The sequence below is a fragment of the Phoca vitulina genome, unplaced genomic scaffold (assembly GCF_004348235.1).
Source record: "Phoca vitulina isolate PV1807 unplaced genomic scaffold, GSC_HSeal_1.0 scaffold41, whole genome shotgun sequence".
In the NCBI taxonomy this organism is placed as follows: Eukaryota; Metazoa; Chordata; class Mammalia; order Carnivora; family Phocidae; genus Phoca; species Phoca vitulina.
In genome coordinates this window covers 10,852,442-10,868,669 of record NW_022589744.1, presented here as the reverse complement: position 1 = coordinate 10,868,669, position 16,228 = coordinate 10,852,442, and the positions used below count along the sequence as shown (strand labels likewise).

Sequence of the window (16,228 nt, the reverse complement as noted above, 5' to 3'; positions counted from 1 at the left end):
GGCCACAGGGGAATCGCCAAGGGCAGGTAGGAGGTCAGAGGTGGTACAATGAAACAGGAAAAACCATTTTAAGACCTGACCAGACCAGCAAGTCCAAAGCGATCTCTCTTCTGAGAGCTGCTCCCAAGGGAGCTTTCGAGATGCATCTGACCTGATAAAACGTGTGTGCACGTGATGCCTGGCGTGCTTGCCTTGATCGCCCTGTCCACATTTAGAATGTGATCTGATGCACGGGAGAGAGGGGTGTGCAACAGGCTGATGGGGGGCGTAAAGTGTGAGCCTGGGGGAAGGGGGATGTGGGGCGATGCGGTGCCACACGCCAAGAAGGGGCCTGCTGGGGGCAGGGCGGGGAGGAGGCCGATTCACAGGGGGCCTTCTGAAAGCTTCGGGGAAGGGTGTGGGCAGCTCTCACCTGTCCTTGATGGGACATAGATGAGTGGTTACACACACTCACGGACAGGAGCACAAGCATGGATAACTGAAAAGGGACATTTGGCTCCGGAATGTGTTTCCATGTTTCCTTCCTTCCTTTTTCGGCAGTACCTTTACTTTCCTAACAATCTAGATAATGTAAAAATAAGCTTGCATTTTTACGGCTTGAATGGAAAGGGACGCTGGGAGGTGGCAGCAGACGTTTGCTGGGGAGTCAGACTAGAGTGAAAACCCATCTTCGCTCTTCCTCTCAGCAAAGCTGATGCCCAGAAACCCGAGGACTGTGTCCCTCCCTGCTGAACCCCAGCCGCACAGTCACCTCCCTCCTCCTCGAGGCTCCACCCCAGTCCTCCTCAAGCGCACTTGCCTGCGACAGGCTGACCGCTCAGCCCAGCGGGGCAGGCGTTCAACCCACACCCGCTCCATCTTGCGGGGTGGAGGGCAGCCAGCTCTGCAACTCCCATTCCGGCGCCTCAGCACCTTCTAGAAAGGTTTCTCATTATCTTGCTTAAGTGACCATTTTAAGGACTTCAGATTTTCCTTTCCTTTTGCAAATAAAACTAGAATCAATCTTAGTTAAGGCATAAAGAGGCTTCTCATGGTTGCATGAAGCCAACTCATCGATCATGTTCAAATATAAATGGGTTGAGCAGGGAGGGGACATGGCAGCCCCTACTTGGGGGCCCCCAATAATCACTTCCCATTCAGATGGCTGCCCATGCTGAAGGTCCTTTAAAGGGGACAGCAGAGTCACAGAAGGACAAGGACTTCTAGGGCTCTTGGCTGCCAGTACCCCACGGGTGGCCACAAAACCCCCAAAAGAAATTGGGTAAAGGAACAGAGAAATGTGGGCATTCTCTTACCCCATTCAGCCTCTTCGAGGTCCTCACTGGCTTCAACCGTAACCCTGTCATCCTTCCAAGAGCACCCGCTCCTCCCTCCTTCCTGTCTGCCGAACCGCTACCCTCCGTGACCACCGACTACCTGCCGGAAACTGCCATCACCCCCACCTCCCCAGTCTCACCCCACCATGCTTTGTAGGGTTTTTTTCCACGTTACTCATCACCTTTCAACTTACTCTACAATTCTCTTATTATCTCCACTCCTTATGTCTCCCCACAGAGAGAGAGAACAAAGTCTTGAGGGCAGGGATCTTTGTTCTGTTCACCCAAGAACAGTGGCCACTGTTGCCTCTCCTAGGGAGGTACCCCTGGGGGGTGTTTCCAGGTGTTCCATTACCCCTTTTTGGCAGCTTGTGGATTCCTATCTGGAAATGCACAATCCTAAATCCCTTACGAGCCTGGGGTACTTGCTGAATGAGTCCCCACCTGCACGTAGAATCCCGGAGAGGAGCCTCAAGTAGGCTCTCCCCTCTGTGGAGTGCAGCTGGGGAAGCCCACACACGTGGCTCAAGGAGTAGGAGCCCCTGAAAGCCTGGGAAGGCACTGGCCCCATATTTGCCCCCAGGCACAAGGTGAGGTGAGGTTAACCCTTGATTATGTGTGTACCTGTGTGTTCATCACTTACTCCATGAACTACCTTAAACAAATTCTAAATCCCAAACTGACTTCCCTTATCACTGTCTGATTCTTTTTCTGGGGCTAGGCGGTATTTTCTCGGAGAACAAAAATTAATGGTACCATTAAGAAAGTATACAACAGGGGAAGTCAACCAGCCGGGGAAGCAATGTGAGCATCATTGTGAAACATTCCAAAGCCTAGCCAGATGTCTGGATTCTTAACTGATCAGGTTGTGTGACTGCTAGCACGAGACCTGGAGACCTTTGTCTCCTTTCTTGTTGCTGGGCCACCCCGGTTAGGATTCACTGGGGACATCTGCCTGCCTCCTCAGGCATGCTTCCTCATGTTAATGAAGAGAAGTCAGGGCTCCCTGGGCAGGCTTCTCCTGGCCCCCCGTGTGCCAGCCTCTTACCTCATGAAGCCCAGGAACACCAGCAGGACCAGGCTGACCAGCCACCCCGCGGTGGCAAAGGCCTTGGGCATGGTGAGCGCACCTGTGCCCACGATGAGGTTAAACATGTACACCAGTCCCACCTGGAAGCAACAGAAGTGACGTTCAAGTCCCCAAATGAATTAACTTCTCCCCCGCAGCGGCTCCCAAAGATGACCCTGGGCGACTGCCAAACTGGAGGCAGGGAGGCCAGACGTGAGCTGGGGAAGCAGGTCAGAAGGCAGAATTCCGCCTAGCTTCAAAGGAGGTGTGCTCTGCCACCGGCTGGGGAAGCGAACGTCAACACTCCAAAGGCTCAAGTCCCACATCCCGTCGCTCTTCCCAAGATGTCTCTGCTGATCGGGTTCCTTCTCTTCTGCTGTCACCACCCCGCCACCTTGTCATTTCCTATCACTCAAAGCTGCGCCTTGGATGTTAGCTCCCTGCCCAACCAGGCTGTAGGCTTCCTGAGGACATACCACCACATCAGGGGACCCCGCACAAGGATGAACCTAGTGCTGACCTAAAGAAACCTCCACTCTTCCGAGACCTCTGAGCATGTGACCCAACCCTGCTCCCCACCCATTCTTGCCATTGTCCTTTGGGATGCTGACACATCATGCTGCTTCCTTTTTCCTACCATCCTTCCCACACTAACTTCAGGGATTTTTATGAAAATTGAGATATAATTCATGTGCCATAAAACTCACTCTTTTAAGATATTTGCAAATGACATATCTGATAAAGGATTACTATCCAAAATTTATAAAGAACTTAATTCAACCGCTAAAAAATAATTAATCCAATAAAAAATGGGCAGAAGTCAGAGACAGACATTTCTCCAAAGACATATAGATGACCACCAGACACAAGAAAAGATGCTCAGCATCACTCATCATCGGGGAAATGCAAATCAAAACCACAATAAGCTATCATCTCACACCTGTCAGAATGGCTAAAATCAACAATACAGGAAACAACAGGTGTTGGTGAGGATGTGGAGAAAGGGGAGCCCTTGTGCACAGTTGGTAGGAATCCAAACTAGTGTAGCCACTGTGGAAAACCAGTATGGAGGTGCCTCAAAAAGTTAAAAATAGAACTACCCTATGATCTGGTAATTACACTACTGGGTATTTACCCCCCAAATACAAAAACCCTAATTCAAAGGGATACATGCACCCCTACGCTTATAGGAGCACTATCTACAATGGCCAAATTATGAAGTGGCCCAAGTGTCCACTGATAGATGGAGGCTTAAAGAAGAGGTGGTATATATGTACAATGAAATAGTATTCAGCCATCAAAAGAATGAAATCTTGCCACTTGCAATGATGTGGATGGAGCTAGAGAATATAATGCTAAGCAATGGAAGTCAGTCAGAGAAAGACAAACACCATATGATTTCACTCATGTGGAATTTGAGAAACAAGCAAAGGGAAAAAAGAGAGGGAGGGGGGAGAGAGAGAGACAAAGCAAGAAATAGACTCTTAACTATAGAGAACACACCGATGGTCACCAGAGGGGTGGTGGGTGGGGGACCAGATGAAACAGGTGAAGGGGATGAAGAGCACACTTGTCATGATGAGCACCAAGTGATGTACAGACTTGCTGAATCACTACGTTGTACACCTGAAACTAAGATAACACTGAATGTTAACTACATGGAATTAAAATTAAAAACTTAATAAAAAAGTTCTTTTAAAGGACACAGTTCAGTGGTTTTTTAGCACAGTCACAAGGTTGTACCACCATGTAATTCCACTTCATCACCCTAAAAAGCAAGCAGCTACCCACTAGCAGCACCCGCCCTGCCGCTGACAACCAGCCTCCGAGTAGAATTGCTAGGTCACTGACCTCAGGTTTTAAACTCTCATTCTCGCCAACTTGACTCTAGCTGTTAACTGTCATTTTCCTTTTTCAAGATCTCAACCAGGAAATTCCTTTCTCTGAGCTGAAGCCTCTGCAGCCCTGGCCATTCCCTTGGACACCTGTAGTCGCCCCGCCTGCCCGACCCAGGCCACCCCCTCCACTCTGGCGTCACTTGTGCTCTTCGGCATCATTTACGACGGGCTAGTTCCATGAAGCATGGTCTAACCCCGCCTCACACACCCTCCCCTGTGCTGCCCCTCCTGACCCCAGCCTTGGATGGACCTAGCACCTGCTTCCTCTGCTCCCTATACGAAGCTGCTAAGAGTTCCTGGAAATTTTCTTTCTTTCTTCTTCCTTTCTTTTTTTTTTTTTAATTAGAATGACTGGTCCCACAACAAACAAATGGTTCCTTCACCTGTGCTCCTCAGCATCAGACTGTCTTTATTCCACCACGGACTTCTCGGCATTTCCCACAAGAAACCATCAAACCTCACTCTTCGTGCCCCAGCCCCTGACCCCACCCCTCTCAGCTGAAGGCTGCGTCCCATGTTATGGAGGTGAATGAGGCCATCTGACATGCCCTCCCCAAGCCCCACTCTCTCCTCGCTCAAAAATCAGTGTCTGCATCCTCCTGACGCCCCCCCTGCCTGTGGGGCATGTGTCCTTCTTCCTGGGGGACGCTGAGCCCTGCACCCAAACTTCTGGGCTCAGTCCTTCTTTCTGGAATCTTCTTCCTACCAGGTTTTCCCCTCTGCCTACAAGCATCCTTGACACCTTTGAAACACAATTCTCTCACTTCTCTTAACCACTCATTGAAGTAGCTACCTAGTTCCTCTGCCTTCATTTCCAAGTTTCTGTACTTTGTGGTTTCCATCCCCAGAGCTCTTTTGAAACTACATTCTTCAAAATCACCAGTGACCTCCTATTTGCCTAATCCAAGGGCTTTCTTAGTCTTTATTCATTCTTACACTCTGACGTAAGCAGTCTCTTTTCCTCTCTACTCATTTTTCCCTCAGCCACTTCACTCAGTCCTGCCGCTTTAACTACCACGGCTGGACAGAGGGTGATTGGGCCTCTCTCTGCATCAGCCTTCCTGCAGACCTCAAATCCACTGTCTGCTGGTCACCACCCCCCCCCTTCTGCGTATCCCCGTGCTAGCCATTCTCCTTCTGAAGAGTCTTCTGTGGCTACCTCTGGTCTGATTCCCATTTACATTTAATTGCTAAATTCCCATTTAATTGCTTCCAGCCTGGACTGGGACAGCCTCTTCCTAACTGGGCTCCCTGTGCTCTGTGACATCGGCTGACTTACAGCTGGCTTTTCTGTTAAAAATCTGTTTCTGTTAAAAACAACACCACAAATACTTCATCTCTGGGAACACCTACTCATCTCTCATTTTTACTTCCCCATTCTTAGAAATATGCACTCTTCTATATTTTAAAAAATTTTCTAAAATAACCATGTACTGAATTTTTTTTTTTTTTTTTTTATCAGAAACAAATTGGGGCCTGTTTTCCTAACCTTAGTCAGAATTTTTTTTTTTTTTTTTAAATAGAGATGGGGGAAGAAGGGGCTGGACAGTGGTTAGGGAGGGACAGGCTTCCAGGCAGGTGCTGAGAGCGCGCCTGAGTGCTGGACAGGAAGGCATCCCGTGGACAGGAAAGAGCTCTGCCCACAGTCTATTTACACTTGGCAGAGGGCACCTGCCCCCCTGTGCCTCCTGCCCAGCCCTTCAAATCCCACCCAACACTGGACATATTCAAATGCTGCTTTCAGCACAAAACCCTTCCAGTCCTGCTCCCCTCTTTTGAACCCTGGAACAAGAACACTTATGTCCTAGTTTGGGTTTTCAATGTTATCTTTTCCCCATTGCTCCATGTGAGGCTCATTGTGGCCTGTGTGTCACTTCTCAGGGTGCGTGGCACACAGCCTCCAGCTAGGAATCCTCAGCTGAGCTGACTGGACCTGGCTAGGTCTTCTCTGACGTAAGTCCCAGTCTTTGTCCCGTTTTAAACATCACAGTCCCCGTTTGATCCCACAGACAGATCCCAGAAGGATTAAAACAAGTTTGAACCGTGTTCCTACAGCTCCCTGCAGCTTTGTTCTCTGCATATTGCTTTTCTGAGCAGTAACATTTAGGAAGGGTGGACCCTTTCTCTTTATGGAAAATGGCCCCAGTGGAAGGTTCTCGTGATGGAAGTAAAGAGAAAGTGATGGTTCTTAGCCAAAAGTTTTATAAGGAAATGAAATAGTACAAGAGGCATTTGTGAATTCAGTGATGCCTGAAGGTCTTGAGATGTAAAGGTCAAGGGCCTACCGTAGAGCAGGGGCTTTCAGCCTGAGCACTTTTGACATTTGGGGCCAGATTCTTCTTTGTGGTGGGGCTGTCCTGTGGATTGTAGGATGTACAGCAGCATCCCCAGCCTCTACCGACTAGGTTCCAGTACCCCCAACCTTGTACCTGTGTTGTGATGATCACAATGTCTCCGGACATTGCCAAATGTCCTGGGGTGGTGTGCGTGGGGTGGGGGTGAGGGAGCAGCCAAGATTGCCACCAGCTGAGAACCACTGCTGATAAACACAATGAAATAAACACACTCCCAACGGACACTTCAAATAAGTCTCAGTGCAAAAGATCCTTTAAGAACTTTACGAAGAAGCTAATTAGGGACGGACCATCAGGAGCAGAAATGGTAAATCAGATTTGTCCTATGCCGTTGCTATTTTTCAGTTTCAAAGTAAGAACTCTGGGCCTAGTGGGGCTCTGGGAACCCTATAGGATAACGTGAGACTTCTTCACCTTCCTGGTGAGAGTTAAAGCCTCTCGACCTTCAATAAAGGTGCTGATGTGGGGTCCCTGGGTGGCTCAGTCGGTTAAGCGTCTGCCTTTGGCTCAGGTCATTGTGATCCCAGGGTCCTGGGATCGAGCCCCGCATCGGGCTCCCTGCTCTGCGGGAAGCCTGCTTCTCCCTCTCCCTGCCACTCCCCCTGCTTGTGCTCTCTCTCTCTTTGAAAAATAAATAAATAAAATCTTAAAAAAAAATAAAATAAAGGTGCTGGTGAGGACCAATTACAAAGACCATGGAGCAGGAGACAAATCTGAGCTGAGCCACAGGCCAGGTCAAAGGCAGTTGTGGGGCAGGAGGAGGAGGAAGGAGACAGTCTCTTCTGCCAGTAGTGTGGGGACCAGCTCCTGGAAAGTGTGGCCGAAAGCAGAAGCATCAAGCCTCGCTACAGGCTAAACTGCCTCCTCCCATTCTCCACCATTCCCTGGGATGGTGGATCCGCGCCCCCGGGCTCTAGGGAGTTCAGCGCACAGCGTTCCTGCTGCCTTACCTCCCACCCAGTGGTGTCACCCACAGACGGGCGTTTAGGCAAGCGTCATGGGCAGTTTTCGTCCACTTCCCCAGTGACAGCTGTCAAAGGAAACAGAAGGCAGCAGAGATGTGGAAGCAATGACTAGGATTTAAGGCTGTGAAACGAGTGACCTTTCCTTCGAAAGCAACGGCAATGATCTTTGGCAAGACTGGGCTGGCGGGGCCCTCAGCAGCTGGGCCTTGTTTGGGTGGTGGTCCACTCATCCTCTATTTGGGTCACATAATCCCTGCAGCCCTGAGCTGCTCCTGGTCCCTGTACACAGGGAACCCAGACATGACTGCTCTGAGATCACTTCTGGGGGGGGACGTGCGGGCCTGAACCATGTTTTGAACCCAGCACTACCCCTGAGAGGGCCTGTCACCGGAGTCCCCTGTGAGGCTGGTCTGCCCATGACACATAATTTACGCAGAATAATGCAAGCTAAGGCAAGCATCCCAGGCGCCCGTGAAGAGGAAAAGAACGGACAACAGGGCAACACCGAAGTAGGGAGAGGCTCTGTGTTGAGAATAACCCAGGTCATGGGCTGATGCACCTTCATGAACCAAGTAAGTGCTCAGTATCTCCGTTTCCCAAGACCTGAAGGGCAGGTCCTGCCTGCATTGTGCTGAGCAGGGGATTCAAAGCAGTGTCTAGTGAAGTGAGTTCCACTGTTTTCCTGGGCTCAGCGGTTGGTGAACCTATGCCCTTCTCCCGGTCTCACAAGGGATCAAGAACCACTCTCCCTAGGGAAAACTCAGGAAGAAGGTACGGTGTCTCCTCAAACCCTGACCTCTAACTCCCGGCTAATGCCACCTCACCCTCAACACCACCCACCCATCTCTTCTCTACTCTCTCTCCACCGGTAGGATAAGAGAATGCAAGCCGTTGTTTATGGCAAATGCCCAGAGTATGCCCTTAAACACAGACCTCAAACAAAACCAACACACAGGAAAGTTGGGGGTGGGGAGCAGAACCCACTGAGGCCTTTAGGCCTCACTGCCCGATTTCCTGTGGGTACATACAGACATGTGAAATTATTATGTGAATAACTGGAGACACAAGAAAAGTGAGCATATCAAAGTTTTTTCTTTTCTAAAACTCAGTTACAGAAATAACTCATTTCCTCATCTCTAAACGTATAGATGCTCCGAGCAGCAGCAGGGGGCATGGCAACTTTTATGGTTAGTGGGGCCATTTCACTGCTGATACCAAGAGGAGGCTGTGAGCTGTTACACAATTCCGCAGATGAGAGGAACACAATTAGATTCAGTCCAAAGTTCAAGAAAGAATTTTCCCCCTGATAAATTATGGAGAGAAAGGAGGCTCCTTTGGTGCCACACACAAAAGACACAGACCCAGTAGGAAGACCGTGGTGTCAGAAAGGCTTTTTGCCAGATATTTTCTGAGATGTCTTCTTAGGTATCACGCCACAGTTCTAGAGTCTGTGAAGTTAGCAGAGACAAAGCAGGGACCCCCAGGCTAGGAACTAAGTGCAAAGTGGGGAAGCTGCTTAAGGTTAGGCAAATTCTAGAAAGAGGACTTTTGTTTCTTCAGGCAGTGCTGCTTTTCCCTGGGATACTTAGTAGCACCATGAGTCAATCATTTGATTATTCTAATCCTCCAGCTAGGTATCCAGGCAAGAGGACTCCGTGATGTAACCAGGACCAATCTCTCATTACACCAAGAAGATAAACGGAGCGCACCTGTGGGAAGTGGGGTGTTGGGGGGAGGGTAACAGACCCAACACAGTAAGAAATCAATCCTTCTAACTGTTCTAATTACAGACTCCAGCAAATTGCACTTGGATGTCTCTGCAAGCCTTCTCTGCCTCTTACGCCACCCAAGACTATGAAAGTTGCACAACTTACAATTCAGCTGGCAACCAAAGTGCTTTCAAACTGCTGAGATGAGCAAACCCAGAGTCAACAGCTGTCAGTCACCATCCCCAGAGCAGTAGCACCATTTGCAAGTGCTAGTGGCCACGGCATCAAGATCACAAGGAATCAGCAAGTCAGCTTTCTTTCCTTGACCACTCTCTGACCAGCATCCAACTCGTGAACAAACTCTCATAACATGCTCTGAGCCAGGACAGCCGCAAGGCCGCGGCTGCCCATCGGCGTCCCCCACCGTGGCTTCCACCAGGGTCTCAAAGCCGCTGTCCTCACTAGTACAGTCCCCGAAGCGCGGTGCTTCTCTAGGAGCCCGCGGCAACGATGTGGGTAAAACAGGTCCTGAAAGTAAAACTCACGTAGGGAGAATAGAGCTCCCCGGTCTCTGTGATTTCACCCGCCATTTCCAAAAGTGAGGAAGGGTCGCTGGGCAGCCGAGATTCCTTAGGTTCCTTCCCTGCCGGGGCGGCGGCTCCTACGGCTCCCTAGGGCGAAAGAGCAGACTTCAGCTTTCTGATAGACGTCGCTGGCGCTGGGGGACAGTTCTGGAGAGCACCCCGGCCCCGTACTTTTATTGCAGACATGGCCTCGATACCTGTCATGAGACAGCTCTGGAAGACTGACACCTGGATGGTTTCCTCCAACTTTTCCCTTGCTGTGCGGGGCATGAAGGTATTCAATGCCGCTCAGACTCCAAGTGATAGAAGGAGACCCGCAAGCCACTAAGTCTCGCTCACCACGAGGCGCCCCCTGTGTACACTCTGCGCTGGCCATCCACATTCCATGCCAGGAACGGCGAGCTCACTACCACACAGGGCAGCCCATATAACAGTCTCCTCCGCCTAGGGCAACAAACTTGTTTGCTTAGGGCTAGGGCTTGCCCGGGTCGCTCCCCAACCCAACTCCTTGCTCCCAAACCTCTCCTTTCTAACGGGGACTCCATTTCCCACCCCCCCAACCTGTTTTCTGCCCTGCCTTTGGGCTCCTCAGCCTCAAGCCTCCCCCCCCTTGTCAAGGGCCCCGCTCGGAGCCTTTCCCCGACTTCTTCCTCCCTCCTGGAGCAGCCCCGAGCCTGGCGCCGCCCAAGCCCATCCCACCCTCCCGTCCAGCCAGACACCTGCACCCCGGCTCGCTCCGGGCCGCCGCGGCCGCCGCCTCCTGCCCCTTCGCCGCCGCCGCCGCCGCCGCCGCCGGCGCCAGCTGTCTCGCACTAGCGCCCACGGCGCGCATGCGCCCGCGCCCGGAGTCCACCTTGCCCGTGCGCGCCCTGGGCGGGGCGCAGCGCGCTGATTGGGCGCCTCGCGGAGGCGGGACCGGGATTGGGCCGGGGCGGCTGCCGTCTGCGTGGCGGAAACGGGGGAGGGGCACTGCCGGGCGCGTGCGGGAAGGGGGGCCGCGGGCAGGAGGGGAAGCGGGGAGGGTCGGAAGAGGTGGGTCGCCCTCTCTGCTGGGGACGCTTTCTTCGGCGGGCAGTGGGTGTGAGCTGAGGCGCTCCGGGACCCCGGTGGTTGGGGTGATCGAGGAGAGTGGCCTACGGGTCCACACAAAGGGGAGGGGACTGAGAACTTAAGCCCGCCTCACCCCGGAGCGGCCTGGTTAGACCTGGCTTGGTGGGTCGGGAGGAGAGAGGGCCCGAGTCCGGTGGCTGGGGTGGTCGCTGGGAAGAGAGGCTGGAAATAGGTTTAAAGCGGGGCTGAAGATTGATCCTGGGGCGGAGTCTCGGGACGGGGGCACGTGATGGGAGCTTTGGGGTTAAGTCTTGGTGCTTGGGTTTGAGGCTTCGTAGTTCAGCGAGGTGGGATGGAAGGGACACGCAGAAATGGCAGCTCAGGCCTAGTCCCTTGAGATGCGACGCAAGGATTTTGTAGTTATCTTTAACCGGCCCTCTTCTCCTTCTCGCAAGGGGTCTAGAGTCCGTGTTCTGTGAAATGTTTGGAAAGAAAGAAGGACCAAGGCTCTTCTGACAACTTAGCTCTGGGAGGCATTTAGGGAACCGAAGGCCCAGGGCTCCCACCCTAAGTGGGAGGAAACACAGGGTCCTGGTGTTTGCCCTCCCCTCCTGCAGGCTGCTACCATGAGGTCAAATGAGAACACCTTGCTGCTGGGGAAGAAGGTGGTGCTGGTACCCTACACCGCAGAGCACGTGCCTAGGTAACAGTCCAGCTAATATGGGGTGCAAACCAGCTTTCCAAGATGCAGCTAGGAGGGTCAGCCTTCCTTAGCCCAAATCTCAGAGGCTGTTTCCTCTAAGAAGGAGAAACATTGCTGTGAGAAGTCATTACAGAAAGAAGTGAGCACTGAAGCAGAGGATGAAGACTTCCCTGGAGGAAGTCACCCCTCCCCCAGCTTTTCCCTTTCATCCTCTCAGCTTCCTTTTTTGGACTTTCAGCAAGGAATTATTTTATGTAAACTAAATGGGTGTAAGAAAAGAAACTGCGTAATTGTAAATTAGTGACATTCCTCTGTTGCCAGTGAATATGCTTAGTTTTTTTTTATTTTTAAGATTTGTTTATTTTAGAGAGAGTGGGAGTGGGGGGGGAGGGGCAGAGGGAGAGAGAGAATCCTGGAGTAGGCTCCCCGCTGAGCATGGAGCCCAGACATGGGGCTCCATCCCAGGACCCTGAGATTATGACCAGAGCTGAAACCCATAGCCAGCTGCTCAACCAACTGAGCCACCCAGATGCTCCTAATATGCTCAGTTCTTGAAGACATGATGGTAGCTTGTCATCAAACTGAGCTGATGGGTTGTTTTGATGTCTACTGTTTTGAAAGGCCAGAACTGAGTCTCAGGGTGGGACTCTTGCTGGGGCAGTTGGCAAATGTCTTGTAGGCTGGGATGGTGGTGATGTAGGGGTGTATTCTCTACTTGTAGTTTTTCTTTTCTTTTTTAAAGATTTGATTTATTTGAGAGAGAGCAAGCGCATGCACACAAGGGGGGGTGGGGGGGGGATAGAGGGTAAGGGAGGAGTAGGCTCTCTGCTGAGCAGGGAGCACCCTCAGGGCTCTACTGGGCTCGATCCCAGGACCCCAGGATCATGACCTGAGCTGAAAGCAGACCCTTAACTGAGCCACCTAGGTGCCCCTCTAGTTTTTCTTTTTGGGGGTTCCTGTCTGGCCTTTGTGGAGATACGTCCAGTCATCCTTACTGATGTCAGCTTGCCATATACTTCTGCTCAGGAATTTGAGGAATGTTTGACTTCAGACTACTCCACTCTGACCCCTGAGACAGGATGGGAAGCTGGGTAGACAGAACTGATCCCTCCTGCTGGTCTCTTGGAAGACCAGCCTGCTTCTATGTCTTGTGCTTGTGGCCCTCCGCCTAAGGAGCTATTATAACCCTTTCCTTGGATTTTTGTTTTGTTTTGTTAAAGAGAGGAGAGAGAGAGCGAACCCGAGTGTGAGCAGTGGGAGGGGCAGAGGGGGAGAGAGAGAGAATCCCAAGCAGGCTCCATGCCCAGCTCGGGGCTGGCGCGGGGCTCCATCTCACAACCTGGACATCATGACCTGAGCCGAAATCGAGAGTCGGACGCTTAACTGACTGAGCCCCCGGGGCGCCCCTCCTTGGATCTTTTATGAGCCCTGTGTTAGCCCTGTGGGGTTCTCCTTCCTACCACCCACTTCTCAGACCTGTACTTCTGAATCAGGCCCTCCCCCGTCCCTGCAGGTACCACGAGTGGATGAAATCCGAGGAGCTGCAGCGTTTGACCGCCTCTGAGCCACTGACGCTGGAGCAGGAGTACTCGATGCAGCGGAGCTGGCGGGAGGACGCGGCCAGTGAGGAGCGCCGGCCCCGGGCTGGGCTGGCAGCGGGAGGGCTGGCTCCAGAGGCCGTCTCCAGGTTCCCTCCGTTTCTCATTCCAGCTGTAGCCCTCCTGGGCGCCAGTAACCTTATGAAAACCCCTTCATGGAAAGTCTGGAAGGTGCCTGAAACCGTCATACCCTGATGCCCACGGAAAAGCCAGTCCCTGTGACTGAGGCTTTTGTCTTTTTCCCCACTCAGTGCATCAGGCTTGGAAGGATTTAGGGGAAGTAAGGCATGTGGGGCTCTGGCTGTAAGTCGAGGCCCTGCCCCTCACATCTCTTGCTCAAATGCAGCTGTGGTTCTTCCTCTCTGAGAATATAGCTGCTGTTTGGACTCCCGTCTTTTCCTGCGTGAGGCAAATTTAGGGCTTTGGCATCAGCTAAAGGAAGCTCTGGGCCCGTTTTCCTCCTGGCACACAGTGCTCTACAGTTCTCTGGTTTGGGTAGGAAGACTGTCGCCCCTTCCCTTCCTTGGGGAGGGTAGGTGATAACCCTGTCGCCTCTTTCCTTAGAGTGTACGTTCATTGTGCTGGATGCAGAGAAGTGGCAGGCCCAGCTGAGCACCACTGAAGAGAGCTGCATGGCGGGAGATGTAAACCTCTTTCTCACAGATCTGGGGGACCCTTCCTTGGGGGAGATTGAGGTCATGATTGCAGGTTGGTTCCACCTGGCCCTGCCTTCCCTCCCTTCTGGCCCTTGGAGCCGCTGAACCTTGAGCCAGCTGAGGCTGCGTAAGGCACTCAGCTCGGTGGGAGGTTCCGCACTGGGGAGCCCGGCACCGAGCTGGGGCAAGCTGCCGCCTGGCACTCCAGTGGCCTGCTGGTTCACCCGTGGTCGTTTGCTTTATTCCTGTCTTCTGCTTAGGGGTGAATTTAACCTTCGGTTTTGGGGGGTCTTCAAACTTCATTCTGCCTCATCCCCGCTGGGGGCCTGAGTGCTGGGGACCCTCCCAAAATACATGACCTTCCTTGGAGCATCTTCCCGTGCTGCGGGGGGAGCCCCTCTAGTTTGTGTCCTCCTTGGTCCCCAGCTTTCCCCTAAGACTGTCCTGATGAGGCAGGACACTGAGGTTAAAGGGTCGGCTCTGGGGTCGGGTTGCTGGGTGCCTCTAAGCTGGGAGCCCTTGTGCGAGTCGTTTCCACTCTGTATCTATTTTCCTATCTGCACAACGGCAATAATAGTACCAGCTGTGCCGAGTTGAGGATGAAATGAGGTTTTGGCTGCCTCACAGCCGTGCCTACAGCGGAGCCTGGCACACGGCGCCAGTGACTGCCATTGTTTCTCCTAGAGCCCAGCTGCAGGGGCAAAGGCTTTGGCACCGAGGCTGTTCTCATGATGATGTCATATGGTAAGGAAGCCTGAGAGACAGTGGAGAAGTGGGCAGGCCCCAGGTGAGGGCGGGGGCATGTTGGGAGCAGGCCTTCTTCAGGGTGGGGGGTGGGGGGCAGGTGACAGGTGCCTCCACTGCAAAGTGGGAGAGGAAGTGCAGGGGCTGTGAGGGGTTGCTTCATCCTGTGGCTCGTCCCTCTCTCCGATCTTCTCTGGGAGGAGTGACCAAACTAGGTCTGACCAAGTTTGAGGCTAAAATTGGGCAAGGAAATGAACCGAGTATCCGGATGTTCCAGAAGCTTCACTTTGAGCAGGTAAGGATGTCACTGGTGGGAGGGCGAGGCCCGGGGCGGGCGGTGGGGCCCAGTGGTGCTAGAGCTTGTGGCTGTAACTTAGCTGCCCCTGGTGTCCCTGGCTCACATAGGTGGCCGTGAGCAGCGTCTTCCAAGAGGTGACGTTCAGGCTGACAGTGAACGAGCATGAGCGGCAGTGGCTTCTGGAGCAGACCAGCCATGTGGAAGAGAAGTGCTATAGAGATGGGTCGTCGGAGTCCCACTGACAGCTGGCCTTGTTGGCAGCCACCCTGTGTGAATGGGGGTGTTGGGACCATGCAGTCCAAAAGCCCAGAGCCCTGTAACAGAAGGTGAACTGTCAGGGCCTTTGAGGCATAGTGGCCCTGGCCCCTCTGTAGCCTGGGAATCTCCTTGTGGGGCCCTTCAGACTCTGGGCCGGACTTGCCTTGGCCTCCCTCAGGCTGGCCATGTGATGAGTGACTTCAGGGCTAGCCCATCCTCCTGGCCAGCCCTGGACTCCCGGAACCTGGAGTGGACAGCGTGAACCCCCAGGAGGCAGGGTGGAGGTGGGAGCAGAGGCGAATGGGGGCCTGGTGAATGGAAGGCCAGAGGTGCCACCCTGGGGGGGGAGGCCCTGGCTAGGAGTAAAGCCTACTGCACAGCACCTTTCCTGGCTTTTCCTTGGGCCTCTGTGCAGGTGAGCCACCAGACGGCCCAGCCTGCAGCATCCAGTCCAGCGTGGTAGGATCGGGGCAGGAGGAGCTCAGTCTGCTTTTGTCCTGGAGAAGCAGGCTGAGTGTGACCCCAAGAGGTTTGGAAGTGAACGAGCTAGGCCCTGAACAACAGGTGGCTTGGAAACTAAGTGGGCGAGTATCCTTGTCCTTGCTTCTTCCTCCTCTTTGGATCCAAGAGTGTTTTGGATGCAGCTCCTTGTGGAGCACCCCTCTATTGGTGAGGCCTGGAGCCGCTGCTTAGTTGCAAGGGCTGCAGGAAGAAGCAGAAGCCACTCAGCAGTACCTTCCTGAAGGGGACCTGTGACCTCCCAACTCTCTCTGCCTCGCTTCTCAGCCTCTGGGAGCCGCTGTGCCTGACAGAGCCACAAGGGGGCGCCGGAAGCACAGGTTTGGGAAGGCGGGGCTGCCAGGCAACAGGGCACAGGACACCCCATGATTCCCAACTGTCCCATCATAATCTCCGTGGCCACTGAGAGGCCAGATATGTTTCAAAGATTTTATTTATTTATTTGAGAGAGAGCGAGCTCATGAGAGGGGGGAGGGTCAGAGGGAGAAGCAGACTCCCTGTTGAGCA

The 16,228-nt window shown here is 53.0% G+C and overlaps 2 protein-coding genes across 13 annotated transcripts in view; one reads left to right on the top strand and one right to left on the bottom strand.

The window, feature by feature from the left end:
• Nucleotides 1–10,666, bottom strand: part of TMEM104 (transmembrane protein 104) — a 55,125-nt gene extending 44,459 nt beyond the window's left edge. For 2 of the 5 annotated variants that reach the window (XM_032429598.1, XM_032429595.1), the window contains exons 1-3: nt 10,615–10,666; nt 9,857–9,982; nt 2,365–2,486 (exon numbers count right to left, since the gene is read on the bottom strand). In XM_032429598.1, the coding sequence (XP_032285489.1) occupies nt 2,365–2,486; nt 9,857–9,901 (167 nt within the window). In that variant the 5' untranslated portion in view covers nt 9,902–9,982; nt 10,615–10,666. The other 3 variants (XM_032429596.1, XM_032429599.1, XM_032429600.1) reach the window with 3 other exon arrangements.
• Nucleotides 10,667–10,886: 220 nt separating this feature from the next.
• Nucleotides 10,887–16,153, top strand: NAT9 (N-acetyltransferase 9 (putative)). 8 transcript variants are annotated; one of them, XM_032429914.1, is made up of 7 exons: nt 10,887–10,927; nt 11,563–11,648; nt 13,162–13,271; nt 13,811–13,954; nt 14,587–14,646; nt 14,850–14,941; nt 15,052–16,153. In XM_032429914.1, exons 2-7 carry the CDS (start codon nt 11,572–11,574, stop codon nt 15,184–15,186), a joined length of 618 nt encoding a protein of 205 aa, XP_032285805.1. In that variant the 5' UTR covers nt 10,887–10,927; nt 11,563–11,571; the 3' UTR covers nt 15,187–16,153. The 8 variants fall into 8 exon arrangements, with proteins under 8 accessions (XP_032285805.1, XP_032285800.1, XP_032285807.1 ...); XM_032429909.1 differs by having other exon boundaries at nt 14,847–14,941; nt 15,052–16,152; XM_032429916.1 differs by having other exon boundaries at nt 14,924–14,941; nt 15,052–15,144.
• The last annotated feature ends 75 nt before the right edge of the window (nt 16,154–16,228 follow it).

Coding starts and splice junctions, on each gene's coding strand:
- NAT9 (XM_032429909.1), top strand. CDS start 11,572: ATGAGGTCAAATGAGAACACCTTGCTGCTGGGGAAGAAGGTGGTGCTG. Junction 11,649..13,161: donor ACCGCAGAGCACGTGCCTAG/GTAACAGTCCAG, acceptor CCGTCCCTGCAG/GTACCACGAGTGGATGAAAT. Junction 14,942..15,051: donor AGAAGCTTCACTTTGAGCAG/GTAAGGATGTCA, acceptor TGGCTCACATAG/GTGGCCGTGAGCAGCGTCTT.